Source organism: Zingiber officinale, chromosome 9B (assembly GCF_018446385.1).
Source record: "Zingiber officinale cultivar Zhangliang chromosome 9B, Zo_v1.1, whole genome shotgun sequence".
NCBI classification, from domain to species: Eukaryota; Viridiplantae; Streptophyta; class Magnoliopsida; order Zingiberales; family Zingiberaceae; genus Zingiber; species Zingiber officinale.
In genome coordinates this window covers 29,007,162-29,022,509 of record NC_056003.1, presented here as the reverse complement: position 1 = coordinate 29,022,509, position 15,348 = coordinate 29,007,162, and the positions used below count along the sequence as shown (strand labels likewise).

The window sequence follows — 15,348 nt, the reverse complement described above, 5'->3', positions numbered from 1 at the left end:
TTGCTTCTGCCCTAGCCTCCAGCCGCGTGCCTTATTGATCTTGGAGGTCACAGATTGGTGAGGTTTTTACGTTTTGTGGGGTGTTTCTGATTCCGACAGTAACAACTCTAATTTGGGCAGCAATTTTGTGATTCCAGCAGTAGGAACTTGCTGTGGGGTTGTGCTGTGGTTGGAATCAGTGGCTATTGGTTCTTGTAACGACTGTGAATTGGAGGTAAGGGTTTAAGGATTGGTTTTTGTGATTGTTGATTTGGGTTATTGCCCTAATCTAGTGTAGGAGGTTTTTATTTAGCTATTTATAGGAGTGTAGCTAAATAAAAAGATTTATTTGTTTGTCACAGGACCTTGACGCGAGACGATATCTCGACGTCAGATTTGGACCGGATACGATCCTTTCTATTTTCGGAGGCGGGTACTTTGACTTATGCCTTTTGATATGCATGATAATATGTTTAACATATAACAGTAATTGTGTCACCTGTTTATTTCGGTTGGTCACTACATGATTAGTACATGTTGTTTGTTTATTTATTCTGCACTACATATTATCTACCTGATCACATATGCCTTAGGTAGTGACCTAACCACATGCTCTGTTATATTCTGGATCTAGGGTTTATTTGATACCCTCTTCGATTTGTGTGCCTTCTATTTGATACGTCTTCTTGTGGTACACACTTTGTATCTATTTATATGGATCATGCCATGTTATTCATGAGATTGCCATGTTCAGTATCATGCATCATGATTGCATGCTGTGCGATTGTCGGCTCTACTTTGGTTGAGCTCATCGCCAGTTACATGTACTGCACACATCACCCATGGATTTGTATATCTGGCTGGTGTGTGGCGGTTCTGCTGTTTGGCTCCGTTGGTCAGGTGACTCAGCGTGGTAGCCGGCAGTCAGTTCCGCTCTGTTTGGCTCCGTTGGCATTTAGGGTAGCAGCGTGGTAGCCGGCAGATGGTGGACTTTGTTTGGCTCCGTTGGTCAGGAGACTCAGCGTGGTAGCCGGCAGAGATATCCTCCCCGTCATCGTGTACCGGGAGATGAGAGCATTGAGCTCCCCCATTTATGATTTGGGGTCACAGGACAGGAGTACTCCGACAGCATCCCGTTTACTCTGTCATTGCACAGGAGCATTGATTTCAGAGTATGGGGTTGACATATGCATTTATTGCATTTTTTTATTTGCTTGTGATTGCTGCACTTATATGCTGCATTTGTTTGGATGCATTGGTTGACATGCATACAGGATTATGACTCACTCGGTCTGACGACCTGTTACCTTTATACTTTGATCCGGTCAGTACAGTTATCTTCTGATTTCATTTCAGTTGCATTTACCCTCCTCATATTCAGGAGACTGTACGCATGATTAGTGTTGTCTGTTATTTGTTTTATTATGCATATCAGTTGTACCTGCTGAGTGTTGGACTCACCCCGCCTCCATTGTTGATATATTTTCAGGTTGAGGCTGTCCGGAGCAGTTCCAGTCGCTGGCCCCCCATCTGCAAGTAGAGCTAGTTCCCTACTAGGTTGTTATTTGCTTTATTTTGGTTTTTCTTCCATCAGACTATGTTTTAGTTTGGTTTTGGGATTTTATTTATGGATATTGTACGGATGGTTACCGTTTGATGGACTTTTGGATGGTTTGGTTTTTTTTATTCTACTATATGCCTGCCTGGACGGCAGAAGAGGTGAGTTCGTTGGATTTGAGTTTTACGAGTGTAGTGGAGTAGGGTGGATTTTGAGTCCGAGTCCTATGGTTATTGATTACTATATTAACTGCGTGGTGTTTGTTTTTATTTTTGTTATCATTCCAGCCGCCTGTGGCTGATGTATATGTGATATGTAGAAAGTTTCATATTGTCCGCCGTACAGGGGAGATGCTGCCGAAATTTCTTCGGACAGAGACTCCTCTGGGGCGTGACAATTTAGTGGTATCAGAGCAGGTATACGATACTTGCTGTGTGTTCTGGATTTTTACGATCTTTGTTTTCGTATTATGGATACTTTGAATAATCTGATATCAGTTTATTGGGTATCAGCGCGCCAAAGTTTGGCGATATTTATTTGATTTCCGTGTGTTGGATTTTCGGGATTTATCTGATACCAATTCATTGGTATCAGAGCAGGGTGTGATACCTGCGTTTGGTATTTTGGACATTTTTATACTAGCCCTAGTTGTGAGACAGATTAGTCTGGGCAGTTATTTTCGGTTGCACGGATTTGTCCGTTTCGATTATGTTATGGACTTCCGTTTTGGATTTATATGGATTTCCGGTGTTTGTTTTTCTCGTACGGAATTCCGAGGTCAATTTTGGGGGCTGGGCAGCGATGGAACATCTCCAGACGGCATATAGGTATGATGTTTAATTTGATAGTTATGACATGTATTAGCACTTTATCTTTAGTACTTGTCTGGATGTTGTAGCAAATATTATATGTGATGGGTTATCCATTGAGCATGATTGACCTTAATAGATATCAAGGATTATTATCTCTAGTGATTTTCTTATCATAGCATCAGTAGTTTTATCTTCTGTTACTACTAGTAGGAGATGGAGGCACATACCAGTCTCTGCTATTGTTAGTTGGGTAGTGGATGACACTTACCTATTCCTGTTGACTTAGTCAGTTGAGTTTTTATACTCATATCTTTTGGATATTAGGGTACCCGATACGATGAAAATTGTTTATTGGGGAGTTACCATGTTTGATCATTGTTGAGAATGGTTTGAGGTTGAGGGATATTGTGAGATCAGATATTTTGATGTGTTGATTTCTAATGATTTAAGAGAGTAAATGTTATGTGGTTGTTGATGATCTTTTAGTGGATAACTATTTTGATGATCTTTTATTTGGGTTGTCATTGATGGTGATATAGTGAGTATCATGTATGGTGTTCACAGGTTGATGTTTATAGTTGGTGATCAGATTATAAATTGGAAGCTAGAGAGTTTATGTGCCTATGAGATTTTTGATTTTAATAAATCTGGTTAATTGTGGTTAGTTAACAGGATGATAAAATTGATATTTGTTTCATCTGATATTAAACTATGTGGATAAATAATGATTTGATGTTTTGAATGCTAACTTACCCTCATGGAAAGTAGAGACTTATTCATCTGATATTAGTGGACTGATATTTTTGAGGATAAAAAAAAAAATGAGGGTGTCTTGATGATATTGAATTCTAGCTTTTTCTTTTGGGTCGTACACATTTATTCATATGATATTATGTGGATTGACATTCTCTAGTTTGAGATGATGTATTAGTGTTGAATTGACCCATGAACTGATATAGTTATTTGATAATGTAGTATACCATTTGATCGTGGTTTGATATACCTTAGTTGCTTGTGGAGGATTAAGGTATTCTTGATTAGTTAGTAGATGAATGATTTAGTTTTGTTGGTTGATTAGTAGAGGATTGTCATACTCTATTTTTAGAGGTTTGAACCTTTAGGTTGTTTGTGCTTAGTTATGTATCTAGAGCACATTTGAGTACATGCTTTGTACTAACGTGGAAAGGACGGATTCAGCCGTATATCATTGTCGGCTTGGATAGGTTATAGAGGATCGATGTATTCTATTCCATGAAAACTTTGACCATGGATTGTATATACCTGGTGGGATAACTTAGAGGGTGCTTTGGGATATGTGACCCCGCTGATGTAAGAAAGTGTAGAGCTAATTGCTTAACATTTATGGGATACAATAGTTACTAGTGTATACTGGGAGAGTACATTTGAATTTATGATGATAAAATTTTCCCTATTAGATATAGTCTTGGTGGTGTATGACATTGACTGACAATGTTATACCACGGTGTGTATATTTTTCTTGTCCGGTACCAGTTCCTTTGAACCTAGAGCAGGGTTGTTACTTTATGATTAGGCTGCTTTATTTTGGGTTGCTTTTGATTGATGTATTCATGCTTGATACATATGCATGAATTTTGTTTAGATATACCGGTAACCCATGAGTGTTGGTAGCATAAGGTTGGTCTCTTTGATTGAGCTAGTGTGCTGATTTTGCATGTCTATGTTACATGTAATTATGATTGTTATGTGTTGTAGGAGTCATGTGGTAGATTGCCCATTTGCAAGTAGTATGTATCCATGTTCTGATATGATTGAAGGTTTCTTGTGGATCATAGATATGTAGTTCGATGTATCTATCTGAATGTATTATTGAAGATATCTTGTCGATTAAATCTGAGTTGTAGTATAAGTACATCGGTGGTGTTTTGATGGAGGTATTTTATCGATTTAATCTGAGTTATGAAATGTACATATGTATTGGTGTGGTATTTGAGGTATCTTTTTGATTATGTTTGATTTGTGAGCACACCTGGATTTAGTATGCTTTATTGGAAGTATATGTGTATATATGTCATATGAGTGTTGTTCGAGGTGTATTGTTGATTTTACCTATGTTGATTTTGTACATGGGTTTGGTATGCATTGTTGGAGGTATCAAGATGATTTATACCTATGTTGTGAGTATGTTTGGTGTATATTAATTGGAGGAATATGTCGATCATACATATATTGTGTGAGTACGTGTGCCAGGTATATATTGGTAGCAGCATGATGATTTTACTTATGCTGAATGCAGAATGTGGAGTGACTGCATTATGTCATTTGTTGGATTTACCCATCAACTAATTTTCCTATCAGTGGATGACCCACTAGGATGCTGATAGAGTTGATGATGGATTTGATTAGTTTACTAGGTTGTTATAGCCTAGGTTAACCACAGTGGGTTGTGGTAGAGAGATCTTGTACAATCTCTAGCTGGATAGTTAGGTGCCTTGGGACACTTATGTATTGTTTTGTGGTGGAGCTTTGCTCCCACATATTACGGATTGCTAGTAGTGGAGCATTACTCCTATATTTATTGCAGATACATATTTCAGATTATTTGTGGTGGAGCGTTGCTCCCACATGTTGAGGATTTCTTGTGATGGAGCGTTGCTCTCACTCTGGAGGATTTATTCTTTGGTGATATATGTTATGGATGATCAGATTTTTGACTTATTATCAGAGATCTTATGGATAGGAATGTCTGTGATACGGATATTTTGTGTCTTAGGTTTTGCCATATAGGCTTACAGTGCCTTAGATGTATTTAGTAACTTGATGATCCTGGTATGTCGAGGATGTTTGGATCGGATTCCATTGTCTTTGTAGACGATGATGTGATATATTACGAATCAGCGGTATGTCACGCATTTCATCTTTGCATAGTTCTAGAGATGTTACAATGGAAACGTCTAGATGTGAAGATCAGTATGCATATTTTGATTGTCTTCTGTGAGATGTTTGAGACACGGTCACCAGTAGGAGTATACCGTGGTTCCACAGGAGATCGAGGTTGTTGCCATTGGAAGTAGACGGAGTCTATAGAAGAGGCTCGCAACTTCCTTAGTTTGGCTCGATATTTCCGGAGATATGTTGAGGGTTTCCTTGGATAGCTATGTCACTGACACGCCTGACCTGGAAAGGCGTGAAGTTCACTTGGACTGAGGATGACAAGACCAGCTTTTAGGAGCTGAAGCGGAGACTAGTGTCGGCTCCGATTTTGGTTTTACCTTCTGGAGAGGACGGATATGTCCTCTACACCAACGCATCTATTCAGGATTTAAGCGCTGTTCTGATGCAGCACGATATGGTAGTCTCTTTATGCTTCTCGTCGGTTGAAGGAGCATAAGAAGATCTACCCTGTACATGATCTGAAGTTAGCCACTATTATTTTTGCCCCGAAGATTTGGCGGCAGTACCTGTATAATATTACATTGAGATTTTCACTGACCATCGGAGACTCAAATATCTGTTCACTTAGAAGGAACTTAATCTCCGACAGAAGAGATGGTTGGAGTTTCTGAAAGATTATGATTTGTACCATTAGCTATCACCGGGGAAAAGCTAATGTGGTTGTCGATGCACTTAGCCAGAAGTCTAGAGGGACTTTAGTTTGCCACCGAGTAGTGGTAACAAACTTGATTCGGGGTTTCTCCGAGTTAGACCTTGAGGAGCAGGGATAGACCGAGTAGGGTAGTCTTGTTACCATAGTTGCTCAGTCGTTAATCAGGACGAGAATCCGAGAGGCCCAGTTGTTGGGACCTCATAGAGCTCAACGTGAGGCAAAGTGGTCCATACTATCGGACAGAAGATGTCAGAGGCATATGACTGCTAGAAGAGTTACGCTGACCGGAGTGGGAGACTCTTAGAGTTCTCCATTTGTGACCAGGTATTTTTGCGAGTTTCACCCAAGAAAGGGGTGAAGAGATTGACCTCAGAGGTAAGCTAGCTCTGTGATACATTGGACCTTTCTAGATCTTAGAAAGGATTGGAGCAGTAGCTTACTAGTTGGCACTATCGCCGTCCCTGGCAGGCGTCCACGATGTATTCTGCGTATCCATGCTGAGGAGATACGTACCCGATCCGACGCATGTGCTGACAGATATTCCAGTTCCCCTTCAGCCTGACATTACCTATGAGGAGGTTCCGGTACGGATTCTCGACCGGAAAGAGCGTCAGTTGCGGAATAAGACTATCCGGCTGGTTAAAGTCGGATGGCAGCATCACTCGGACGAGGAGGCTACTTGGGAGCTCGAGGATACTATCCGAGCTCGATACCCCATCTTTTCACTTGAGGTATGTGATTTAATTTACCATTCAGCATTTATACTTTATATCTGTTGTTAGTGCTTGCTGATGGTAGATAACGAAATTTGGGGACCAAATTTTTATTAGTGGGGGAGAATGTAAAATACCGGAAAATAGGCGAATCTTAATAAAGGAATTTTTCAGAATTTTTGGAGATTTTTCGGGAATTTTTCGGAGCTCGTACGGACGAGTTGACGGGGATAAAAATGGGGTCCGGAAAAGCCTGTTTAGGCTACCCGATTTAAGCGAGGAAAAGATTATATTTATATATATCCTTCCCGCATTTTTTTTCATTTTCTTTATTTCTTTCATTTTCTTTTGTCGCCGAACCCGAGCCATTTCCCGCATCTCTTCCCTATTTCCCCGACGCCGCCGCACCCTCTCGAGCCCTAACCGACGCCGCACGGTTTCGCCGCCGCACACGATCCGCCGGCCGCCGTTGAGCCCTGCGGAAGCCGCTGTGCCCTCTTGCGCCGCTGCCCTCTCTGGATCGAAGCAACGCCGGCTCCCGCGACTCCCTCTTTTCTTCTTCCCGATACCTCGCCGGCCACTAGGTTTAACCTAGCGCCATCGCCCTCTCCGATTCTCTGTGCCGGCGACCGAGCCTCCCTTCCTCCCCACGGCAGAGCACCATTTCTTCCTTTATTGTGCCGTGTCTGGTTTAAATTTGGCCGAGCCTTCCCTCTGTGCCCTAGCATCTCCGCCGACGCCGAGCAGTGTCGACCTTCTCTCCACTGCCTTCATCCCGAATTTCCCCAGCCGATTCCTTGCTTCTGCCCTAGCCTCCAGCCGCGTGCCTTATTGATCTTGGAGGTCACAGATTGGTGAGGTTTTTACGTTTTGTGGGGTGTTTCTGATTCCGGCAGTAACAACTCTAATTTGGGCAGCAATTTTGTGATTCCAGCAGTAGGAACTTGCTGTGGGGTTGTGCTGTGGTTGGAATCAGTGGCTATTGGTTCTTGTAACGACTGTGAATTGGAGGTAAGGGTTTAAGGATTGGTTTTTGTGATTGTTGATTTGGGTTATTGCCCTAATCTAGTGTAGGAGGTTTTTATTTAGCTATTTATAGGAGTGTAGCTAAATAAAAAGATTTATTTGTTTGTCACAGGACCTTGACGCGAGACGATATCTCGACGTCAGATTTGGACCGGATACGATCCTTTCTATTTTCGGAGGCGGGTACTTTGACTTATGCCTTTTGATATGCATGATAATATGTTTAACATATAACAGTAATTGTGTTACCTGTTTATTTCGGTTGGTCACTACATGATTAGTACATGTTGTTTGTTTATTTATTCTGCACTACATATTATCTACCTGATCACATATGCCTTAGGTAGTGACCTAACCACATGCTCTGTTATATTCTGGATCTAGGGTTTATTTGATACCCTCTTCGATTTGTGTGCCTTCTATTTGATACGTCTTCTTGTGGTACACACTTTGTATCTATTTATATGGATCATGCCATGTTATTCATGAGATTGCCATGTTCAGTATCATGCATCATGATTTCATGCTGTGCGATTGTCGGCTCTACTTTGGTTGAGCTCATCGCCAGTTACATGTACTGCACACATCACCCATGGATTTGTATATCCGGTGGTGTGTGGCGGTTCTTGCTTGGCTCCGTTGGTCGGTGACTCGGCGTGGTGGCCCGCCTGTTTGGCTCCGTTGGCATTTAGGGTAGCAGTGGTAGCCGGCAGATGGTGGACTTTGTTTGGCTCCGTTGGTCGGGAGACTCAGCGTAGCCGGCAGAGATATCCTCCCGCCATCGTGTACCGGAGATGAGAGCATTGAGCTCCCCATTTATGATTTGGGGTCACGGGACTGAGTACTCCGAAGATCCCGTTTACTGTCATTGCAGGAGCATTGATTTCGAGTATGGGGTTGATATATGCATTTATTGCATTTTTATTTGCTTGTGATTGCTACATATGCTGCATTTGTTTGGATGCATTGGTTGACATGCATACAGGATTACTCAGTCTGACGACTGCTACCTTTATACTTTGATTCGGTCAATACATTATCTTGATTTCATTTCAGTTGCATTTACCCTCCTCATATTCGAGGACTATACGCATGATTAGTGTTGTCTATTATTTGTTTTATTATGCATATCGGTTGTACTGCCGAGTGTTGGACTCACCCGCCTCCATTGTTGATATATTTTCAGGTTGAGGTTGTCCGGAGCTGGCCCCCCATCTGCAAGTAGAGCTAGTTCCCTACTAGGTTGTTATTTGCTTTATTTTGGTTTTTCTTCCATCAGACTATGTTTTAGTTTGGCTTTGGGATTTTATTTATGGATATTGTACGGATGGTTACCGTTTGATGGACTTTTGGATGGTTTGTTTTTTTTTATTCTACTATATGCCTGCCTGGACGGCAGAAGAGGTGAGTTCGTTGGATTTGAGCTTTACGAGTGTAGTGGAGTAGGGTGGATTTTGAGTCCGAGTCCTATGGTTATTGATTACTATATTAACTGCGTGGTGTTTGTTTTTATTTTTGTTATCATTCCAGCCGCTTGTGGCTGATGTATATGTGATATGTAGAAAGTTTCATATTGTCCGCCGTACAGGGGAGATGCTGCCGAAATTTCTTCGGACAGAGACTCCTCTGGGGCGTGACAGACTTGACAAGTGTTCGGTCAACCGAACGTCTTTATCAGTCGACCGAACCCCAATCATCAGAGACCAGCTGTTGGTGACACGTCAGCAACCAGCAGTTGGTGAAACGTACGATCGACCAAACCTTCTGATCGGTCGGCCGAACCGAAGATAAATCAGAGACCTGGTCGAGCGATTTGATCGGGCCAAATCAGGTGGAGACCATTGGCTGATCGGTCGACCGAACGCAGGCTCTATCCAGAGAGGCTGCATTTGGATGGAAGGCTGGGCAGGTTCAGCAGGTTCGATCGACCGAACCTAAGGATCGGTCGACCGATTCCTCTCGAGTCAAATCCTAATCCCGAACATCAGGTGATTTGATAAGTTCTGGAACCCCTATATAAAGGGGCCTCGAACAGCTATTCAAGGAACAACTGTGATTTTCATTTCCAAGCAACTTGTAAGAGCTCTTAGTGTAAAAGACTTCTCCGCCTTCAGAGAAGGAGACGTTCCTAGTGCACTTTCCTACTGCCTTGGATTAACAATCGTCTTGGTTGTAACCAAGTTAAACGCTGAGTCTGTTTTTCTCTGTTTTTATTTTATCTCTATTTAATTTTATAATTGTTGCAGGCAATTCACCCTCCGCTTGCCGGTCCCGCTGCACCAACATAGTTAGGTCAGGAGGACCAGATAACTAGAAGAAAGCATAGATAGGTCAGAGAGGACCTGGATATCTAGTAAAAAGTCTAATTATGTCAGCAGGACTTGATAGCTGGCTGAATATAGATCGAGCATCTGGCAGGAAGACGCGGTGGGTTAGACGTCGAGTCAAGTGATTCTCTAAATGGTAAGGTAAGCACTGTAGGAGAGATCTAGTGAGGACGAGTTCAATGGAATTATAGGCACTGATCCAACTTAGCTTTATTTTGGAAATGTAAGTTGAGATCAGGACTAGATCCGAGTCATGTTAGACATGATCTAATTCATAATTTTTATTATCTGTGCTAGCTCTGTTTATAGGTATTTTTATTAGGATTAACTTTATTTTGCAAGTGTTCAAAGTAAAAAATCAAGTTAGAATGAACAATGTTCAGTGCGCCTCAGTTGATTAGAGGCGCCCCGAGGCAAGCTTGGAGGTGCCCTGGATGGCTAGAGATGTCCCAGAGCAGATAAGATGCGAAAATAAATCTTTAGCGTTGGAGGTGTCTCAGATTAATGGAGGCGCCTCAGGTTGAGGCATTGGAGGTACCCTCAGCCAGTTAGAGGTGACCTCAAGAGGTTAAACAACGACATTCTCAAATCGGATCATATACCAAAGTTGATGGAGGCACCTCGGATGAACCGAAGTGCCCTTAATGTAGAGAAATGCTCGACCAGTGCTTTTCTTATCAACTTCTTTCACGCTTCCTAAATCGTTCTGTTGCACCGTCTCTCTGTAACCATCATGTTGCGACTCTACTATGGCTAACTACTGTAGAAAAATGACACTGACATCAAGCTTCAAAACTTCAGCTGCAATCATTATCGATAAACTAGTTTTTTTATTTCAATTTTTGAACTTGTATATGAAAGTGTAGTGTGTTACACTTTCATTCTCTTTGTATTCAATCTCTTTGTCCGAAGGTTTTTGGAGGAGATTTTAGTGGATTGATCAATCAAAATAATTCAAGGGATTGTAAACTTTGGAGTAGTAGTCGCGGGGCTACAAACCAAGTAAAAAATAAAATTGTTCTTACTTTTCGCTGTGTTTTATTTTTTCTATTGTGTACTCGAGTTCTTGAAAAGGTTTTAAAAGATAAAAAGAAAAGTTTTAAAAATGAGATTCAGCCCCCTCTTTTCTCATTTGTTTCGATCCTATAAAATTTAGTTTAAATCCGATCTAATTTTAATTTAATGCTCTCATTTTATATTTTATGATTTAATTTATTATTTTTAAAATTCAATACTTAATGTTTTAAGTCACGATATTTCCTTATAAAAGTAATATCAATGGATAGCTTGGGTCGATCATTTTCTAAATATATGATTAATTTTAATTTTCTAATGACGAATGATGATGAATCAACAAGTCAAAAGTTTATAGTATTATTCTTTTTTTTTAAAAATGTTAAGGGCGATTGCCCCCATTCCCATGTGGCCATGGGAATGGAGATGGGAAGGGAATTTGAAAATTGGATAGAGAGAAGGATGATACATAAGATAGAATAGAAGGATAAGAAATCGATTCAAATCTGATCCTTTGTCCTCCCTAACAATCTATAAGATTTGAACCATAACTTCTTACAGAAATTTAAATATTGTGCTCATATTTTTAAATTTCTTGTCTCTTATATCGATATAAATTTATATAAAGTGATGTTAGGTTATTAATTATGTATTGTATAAAATAATTTTACATGATTCGAGGTTAGTGCAACATCAATGAGAAAAGCCTTAAAGCGTGAGGGCTGTTTCATTGGCGCACGCGGAGTCCCACGGATCGTGACTTGAATAATCTTCAACCGTTAATTTTGAAGCTATCCAACGGCTGAGGGAAGCGATTCGAGGGCCTACGGCGAACAAGCAAAGAGGCGTGGGCTATAAATTGATGATTCCCTTGGAATTTTAAATCGCATCGAAAACAACCGCGATCGTTTTCAAAACCTAAACGAGATCCCGCCCAAGTACCACGTTCGATCGATCGAGATGGAGGCGGGCGGAGCAGTCGCCGGCAAGGTGAAGAAGGGCGCCGCCGGGAGGAAGGTTGGTGGTCCGAAGAAGAAGTCCGTGTCGCGTTCCATCAAGGCCGGCCTCCAGTTCCCCGTCGGCCGCATCGGCCGCTTCCTGAAGAAGGGCCGCTACGCGCAGCGCGTCGGCAGCGGCGCGCCGGTGTACCTGGCGGCCGTGCTGGAGTACCTGGCGGCGGAGGTGTTGGAGCTGGCCGGGAACGCGGCGCGCGACAACAAGAGGAACCGCATCATCCCCCGCCATGTCCTGCTCGCCATCCGCAACGACGAGGAACTGGGCAAGCTCCTCGGCGGCGTCACCATTGCTCACGGCGGCGTGCTTCCCAACATCAACCCGGTTCTGCTGCCGAAGAAGGACGCCGCCAAGGAACCCAAGTCGCCGTCGAAGGCCACCAAGTCCCCAAAGAAAGCAGCGTAACAAGAACAGAAAAAAGAAAAATCAGACTCCGGTTTTTGGCTCCATTTTGTGGAGATGATTGCACAGTAGTGTATGGTTTGATCCTGCGTGTTCATCTGAAATTTAGCATGGTGTTTGGTGCTTTTGAATCTTTTTCTAGGTTAAAATCACTTCTACTTTAGCGTATTTTTATATTAGAAACCTTCAAAATTGCATTTTGGGCAAAAAGATTACTAGTATCTGGAATATAGCATTTTATTAATTAGCAATCTAGATAATGTATTTCAATACTTTAAACCAAAAGACTTAATTAGTACGTAGCTCGTTTCATTGGCATACTACTATTACTACTACTACTAATAATAATAATAATAGCTGTTAATTTTTTTATTATCCACTTAAATTTATTTTTCATCTGCTAATATCTACTTCTACTCAATGATGATTTGCCAAGTATTTTGACTTTACTCGGACTTTGATGCATGGTATGTGTTTTGTAATAATTACACGGTTGAATTTACTATTTTATATGAAATTGAATATTGAATTATAACTTAGAAGTCATAATATTGAAAGATGTTAAGATATCCAATGACAAAATGAATTAATATAATTGAGAATAAAAATTAATTATTATAATTATGGTATCGAACATTTTAAAATAATCAAATTCAACGGTTTATATGAATTGGAGGTCGTCAGTGGCAATAAGATATTTCAATAGAGTGGATAAGGATTTTGTGAAAGTCGTGAGCGGGCAACATTAAAAAAAATGGGGCATCTTCTATGTAAGATTTATAAACAAATTTTAAAATAAAAAAGTTAAATAAAAAATCTTAAATCATTATAGAAATGAGATTTGAAATTTATCTTTTCTTACCTATTGAAATAGATGTAATACGAATCATACAACTATATATTATAAATTAGATTATAAAAAAACCCACTGCAAGCTTTAACCATTGGTTAACTTACATTGAAATGTTTTAATAAGTTTTTATAAGGTTGATATGACATTCGAATCATTAAAAAAAAAATCATTTAGAATTTTAACGATTAGAAATGTCCTTAAAAACAAATGAAGATTCAAAACCCTCGAACACAAATCACTTCTTACCTAAACATGCGACCCAACCCAAACAAGTTAAACTCGATCCCCGGGAAAATTTAACTCAACAAACTGCTGTATTATTTGTACTAATCATTGACTAATCAACCTTCGGGGTAATAATGATGCAGCGGTCACTAATCGTCGACTAACCAAACCCCAGAGTATGATGCAACAGTAGGGTTTTCATGTAATCTCTTCAACACCATACAAATACTTTTAAATTTACTTTGATGATCCATAAAAAAAAACTTGCATAAAATCAATTGGTTAGTGATAACCAAAAAAAACAAAAAACAAAAATCTCTTGCTCTTGCTGCACACACACGCGAGCAGCGAGAGTCACATGCAGCAGCAACGTGCAAACAATTGGCGACGCAGTCACATGCGCCAACAAACGGTGAACAATCACAACTGGCGATGGCAAACGCTGCCGAAACGATAACCTCACCCTTCGTCTCGTTCCATGAAACCCAGGACAAGTCAGGTGGAGTAATCACACTGCCATAATCAACCCCTTCCAATTATACAAAGCGTTGTTAGACCCATTGAAAGTAAACACAACAATTGTCTTCAGAAGATGCCCTAAATTTATGGAACACAAAACTAAAAACAAACAAACATAATTATCGAGTCGAATCATCTACTTCTTTGCCTTCTTCGGCGTCGCCTTTTTCCCCGTCGCTGTGCCCTTTGCTGGAGCAGCAGGTCTCTTCGTCGGCGTGTCTTTCTTTCCTGTCTTCGCAGCCTTTGACGGCCGAGCAGCTGCCTTCGGTTTTGGTTTCGAGGCAGGCTTCCTCTTCTCGCCCGATTTTTTAGCCGGAGCGGCCTTCTTCACCACCTTCTCCGCCGCCTTGGGCTTTGGCTTTAGTGCCACCTTGGGCTTCGCCGGAACCTTTGCCGCCGTCTTAGGCTTTGGCTTTAACGCCACTTTGGGCTTCGCTGGAGTGGCCTTGGGCTTCGGCTTGACGGACGGCTTGGCCTTCGCCTTCGGTTTGGGGGCCGCAGCAACAGCGGCTTTGGGTTTAGATTTGGCGGCAGAAGGAGCAGATTTAGCCTTCGGCTTGGGCTTCGCAGGAGCCAGGCGAGCGGCGGGGCTGGAAAGCTTGAAGGAGCTCTTAACTCTGGTCAGCTTCCCCTCGGCGGTGAGCTTCTTAACCTGAACGAGGAGAAACTTGCGGAAATTGGGCGGCAAGTGCGCCTTATGCTTGTCCTCGACGAATTTCCCGATCGCATACGTGCTCGACCCGCCCTTCTCCTTCAGCGTCACGATCGCCTCCTTGATCATCTAAAGATCCAAAGCCACTCCGCCATCAGAACCCCCAAAATCCACAAAACCAAATCCAATCAAACCCTAATCCCAAGAACACTAACCTCTGCATAGGGAGGATGCACCGCCGCCTTCTTCGCCTTCGATCCCTTGGACGCCATGGCTCCGATTTCACGAGCTCAAAGTAACCGAATCGAACAGTCGACGCAAAGCGAGAGCGTGGGATGAGAGGCTGCAGGAGAGAGGGTGGAGTTTAAATACAGATAGGAAGTCAGGTCGACGAGCGCCGATTGGTCCCCAGAGGCAACACACGGATCGACTGCTCCCCCCGCTTCAAATTTGGATCGTCGGATCGCGCAGCTCGGACGGATCAGATTGGGCAAGATGTTCAGGTCAGGATGATGCTTGGAGCCTTGAGATGGCTATGCTAATTGATGAGGGTTTTGGTGTGCTTCTCTCCTCACTTTGGATGGGAATGAATCCTGTTGCGATGGTTGGTTTTGACCAAGGTCTAGAGGAGATTGTAGCTTTGAACCTTAGCTTTCCAACGAGTATAA

At 41.8% G+C, this 15,348-nt stretch overlaps 2 protein-coding genes across 2 annotated transcripts; one reads left to right on the top strand and one right to left on the bottom strand.

The window, feature by feature from the left end:
• The first annotated feature begins 11,902 nt into the window (after positions 1-11,902).
• On the top strand, positions 11,903-12,599 carry LOC122024194 (histone H2A-like). The gene has a single exon (XM_042582756.1). The coding sequence runs from the start codon at positions 11,976-11,978 to the stop codon at positions 12,432-12,434; it is 459 nt and encodes a 152-aa protein (XP_042438690.1). The 5' UTR covers positions 11,903-11,975; the 3' UTR covers positions 12,435-12,599.
• Positions 12,600-14,045: 1,446 nt separating this feature from the next.
• Positions 14,046-15,037, bottom strand: LOC122025511 (histone H1-like). Its single transcript, XM_042584323.1, has 2 exons — positions 14,896-15,037; positions 14,046-14,809 (listed from the first exon to the last, which is right to left on the bottom strand). The coding sequence occupies exons 1-2, from the start codon at positions 14,950-14,952 to the stop codon at positions 14,165-14,167; spliced, it is 702 nt and encodes a 233-aa protein (XP_042440257.1). The 5' UTR covers positions 14,953-15,037; the 3' UTR covers positions 14,046-14,164.
• Between the last annotated feature and the right edge of the window lie 311 nt (positions 15,038-15,348).

Coding starts and splice junctions, on each gene's coding strand:
- LOC122024194 (XM_042582756.1), top strand. CDS start 11,976: ATGGAGGCGGGCGGAGCAGTCGCCGGCAAGGTGAAGAAGGGCGCCGCC.
- LOC122025511 (XM_042584323.1), bottom strand. CDS start 14,952: ATGGCGTCCAAGGGATCGAAGGCGAAGAAGGCGGCGGTGCATCCTCCC. Junction 14,810..14,895: donor TGCATCCTCCCTATGCAGAG/GTTAGTGTTCTT, acceptor TTGGATCTTTAG/ATGATCAAGGAGGCGATCGT.